Source organism: Triticum dicoccoides, chromosome 2A (genome assembly GCF_002162155.2).
Source record: "Triticum dicoccoides isolate Atlit2015 ecotype Zavitan chromosome 2A, WEW_v2.0, whole genome shotgun sequence".
Classification (NCBI taxonomy): domain Eukaryota; kingdom Viridiplantae; phylum Streptophyta; class Magnoliopsida; order Poales; family Poaceae; genus Triticum; species Triticum dicoccoides.
In genome coordinates, this window is record NC_041382.1 from 772,268,037 (window position 1) to 772,271,936 (window position 3,900).

Genomic DNA, 3,900 nt, shown 5'->3' on the forward strand with positions numbered 1-3,900 from the left:
ATGAGCCTCCCAAGAAACAAACATCACCCGATCAAACCATATTATTACAAACCAAAAAGCAGGTGACATAACCACGTTCACTTAGTTGTAACAAGCGATTGTTTCAATGGTTTTATTACCATTTCAATTATAAATGAGCTTATTTTCCACCGATATTCAGCCGGGCATAAAGTAATCCACATCATACATACAAATACTGTGGGCATCAGGTATCGCTATATTATATTCGAATTCACAAGAACTTAGATATTATCATATTTCTGTACATACTCGGTCAAATCAGAAGAAGAAAATTTGCTTTGAACAAACGTAGAAGTTCAGTCTATTTGAAATGGTAGGAGTGCCTTGGAGGGGTGGTTGCCAGGTTGGCGCTCCAAAGAGGTAACACTAGGAGAAGGTACGTACAAATGAAACCTCTAGTAGGTCTACACCAACATTGATGCATTGCATCAAATTCTGCTACTTGTCTATACAATAGCTTTGCAACAATCAACTAGTGATCTACGAGTAGAATTGGTATGTCTTGGCCTCCATGATGATCTGCCTTAGCCCTCCAATGGGCCCAAGCACCATCAGCAGTACCCCACCAACGATGCAGAACTGAAGAGAATGGAAACACAAAAAATGAAATAAAATTGGATGATCAAATGAGATGTCTATTGCAGGCACACAAGACAAAAAAATGTACTAACTATTCAGTTTATCTTACCCAGTTGGCGCACCATGAGAGGCTGAATACCCTGGGCTTGTAGACCGTGAGCCAGATGATGCAGGGAAGCTGGTCCGAACAAGATGTTTGAACCTGATCAGCTCTGAATCCATATTTGCTTTAATGGAAGTAGAATGAAGGTGGATGGACTGCTTACGAAATAAGTTGTGGGCGCAAAGGCGAGCCCACCGAAGAATCCGATAAGCCCACCGAAGAAGGGGAAGGTGATGCCTACGAACATTGTGAACGCTGCGCAGATTTGCATCCCATTAGTCATGTTTGTTTGGGACGATTTTTTTGGGGGGTTTAATTAGCTGGAAGGAATTGAGTTCACTTTGTGACAAACGCGTCAGGGCATTACCAACAAAGAGGCTCCGAGAAACCAAACGGAGCTTCCAACCGGGAGAGAAACGCATCTTCCTCACCAGCACCATTTCCATCATGTCAAACACCGGCATCGCGTAAACCTGAGATGAGAATATTGGTCGACGTCTCCCATGTTAAGTCTTAATTATGTGCACATGCCATTTAAAGAAAAGAAAAACTAATGAGTGAGTGGTTGGGAGGACGCGTACGTATACCTGGTAGCTACCGATGACATGGACGACGACCATCATGTTGGCGGCCGCGATGAGCCACTTGGGCGTGTTGAGGGTGATGAGGATGTTGTCGTCGATGCTGTTGCCGAAGGCCCAATAACCGACGAAAGCTACCGGGAAGTAGCAGAGCAAGACGATGGTGTAGGCCACGATGACGCCCTTCCACATGGGCTTCTTGGACGGCGTCTCCTCCGTCGACGGGATGGAGGCCTGGATCTCCAGCACGACGTTGTGGCCTGAGAAGGAGAAGGCCATCTGTCCCAGGCCTCCCAGAAAGTCGAACACCATCCCCGAGGTAGTGGAGGCCCGTAGGCTGTAGTCCACGTCGTCCGCTTTCCCCTTGTCCACCGAGGCGCCCCAAGCAATCGTCGAGTAGCTGTAGCGTTTGTTTGTCCATACATCTCAGTGTCAGTGGCCACGTCTAGCTTAATTAGCTGCTTCCTTCGTCCGGGATTAGTTGACGCTCAAACGCATGTATCTAAAACATCTAGATACATCCTTTCGAGGCTCCACTAATTCCGTACGGAGGGATTATTAATTATGGTTTTGACAAATTAGTTGATGCTTAAATGGATGTATCTAAAACATCTAGATACATGCTTTTGAGCGTCAACTAATTCCGTATGAAGGGAATATTAATTATGGTTTTCACAAATTAGTTTCCCACGGTATGTACCAGATTGACATGAGGGCGGCGGCTAGGGAGATGGTGGCGATGGAGTCGAAGTTAGGGAGCTGCGAGATGACGAACTGGGCGGACGCAAAGATCATGATGAAGTAGGAGAGCTTTATGTCCTTGCACCTGCCGTCGCAGACGAGGTCGTGGAACTTCTTGAGTGACTTGCCGCCGGTGATCATGTACACGATGTCCAAGCTGATCTCGACAACGAGCTGCTGCGGCACCACAATCCACAGCCCTAGCGTCTCACCGAACGCGTACTGCCCCAGCTCGTGGTACCTGTCGAACCGCTTCCCGGGCACCATCTCGTGCATCTCCACCATTTGCCACAGCGTGTACAGCGTCATCATCCACGACAGGGTCATCACCGCGACGCCAGGTCCCCTAAAACCATCAAACATCAGTGAAACCGACGACATGTAAAAAATAGTAATACATAATATGGATGCCAATGGAGTTGCAGGTGATCCCATTTCCAACAGTGTGTATGTACCAGCCGAGCTCGGACATGGCATAGGGTAGGGTGAGCACGCCGGCGCCGACCATGGCTGTGACATTGTGGAAGGCCGAGTACCACCACTTGCCATTCCTCGATGCTGTGACCGGGAGCCAGTCGTCGATCTTTCTCTCCTCCACAGTCCTCCAATCCTGCTAGTTTTCACCGTCGTTGTTAGCCATTGGAAAAAAGGATCCAATATCTTATTCCATGAATTAATACAAGTATGGTAGAGCTTATCACTGGTGGAGGGCGTGTGGAATTGTGTCCCCGGCGGGTCTCCCGGGATCCGGTCGGTTTGAGTTTTAGGTAGATCCTTCCAGATTCGACCGACTTTCATGGTCTACGGAGTTTTTACAGGCCCTTGTTGGTCTTTTCTTCTCCAAAGCTATGATTTGCTTCGCAGATCATGGCTGACGGTATCTCTTGGTCCGCATCCATGACGACCTCCCAGCCGTTGCTTCTACAAACTCCTTGGTTTAAAAAAAGTTAGCTCCGCCAAGACGGAGGCCAACATGCGATATTGAGCTATGCTCACGATGCACTACCGATGGATGCAAGAGAAAGAAGACTTCAACACTCCCATGATTTTAAATGTAATATATTTTTTTAAGATGTGTTTGTAAGGACCTGTGATACTTCATATATGACCTTAGGCCTTTTTCAAAGAAAGAAAGAAAGGGAGGAAGGAAGGAAGGAAGGAAGGACACAAATTAGTGTTTGTCTAGTGGCCAAGTCAGGACTCAGGACAGAAAAGAGGGAGAGGCTCATTGAGCAATGCTAATGTTACCAGTAGGTGAGCAAAACAGTGTGTTAACTAAACTGCACATTTGATCATTGAGCCATGCTTGAAAACAAAGCACGTGGAAGGGCCCACTAAAGACAAGTGATTCCATTAAATTCACGCAAGTTGACTTGTCATATTGACTAAATGTCAAATTAGTCGGTATCGTCGCATGCGTATATATTCACCTAACCACAATGATATTTATAATACCCCAAAGATTTTTAGTAGTACATGGTAGTAATTGACATGTAGATCTTGGATTCGAGGGACGATTATCCACTGTAAAAAAATATTTCAATCTTGGGCCGCAAGGAATTTACACTTAATATGCAAGTACGACAAATTTTATTGTTTAATGAAAATAAAAATTCCTCAATTAAGGCAAAGCATCACATATCACACTGATTATGTGATCATCATCCTGATGTGCTAAATCTTTTGTTTTTCCTGAGCACAATGAAACGTCACTACTAATCATAATCTACTGGAGATGGCATGTCATTCTTGTATTTATTTTTCTGTTCTGTGTTTTAGAGATCGTGCGAATCAAAGAGGCTCCTAATGTCCACCTCTAAACCTCCTTGTTTCACACCTGTAGACAACTCTCTCTCTCTCTCTCTCTCTCTCTCT

The 3,900-nt window shown here is 45.5% G+C and overlaps 1 protein-coding gene across 1 annotated transcript in view; it reads right to left on the minus strand.

The window, feature by feature from the left end:
• Positions 1–484: 484 nt before the first annotated feature.
• The window catches only part of LOC119352443 (lysine histidine transporter 2-like), a 3,887-nt gene continuing 471 nt past the window's right edge, over positions 485–3,900 (minus strand). Inside the window, exons 2-8 of the mRNA XM_037619075.1 lie at positions 2,481–2,638; positions 1,985–2,371; positions 1,291–1,684; positions 1,071–1,176; positions 867–958; positions 710–778; positions 485–600 (exon numbers count right to left, since the gene is read on the minus strand). Coding sequence (XP_037474972.1) covers positions 502–600; positions 710–778; positions 867–958; positions 1,071–1,176; positions 1,291–1,684; positions 1,985–2,371; positions 2,481–2,638 — 1,305 coding nt within the window. The 3' untranslated portion in view covers positions 485–501. The remainder of the gene's footprint in view (positions 601–709; positions 779–866; positions 959–1,070; positions 1,177–1,290; positions 1,685–1,984; positions 2,372–2,480; positions 2,639–3,900) is intronic.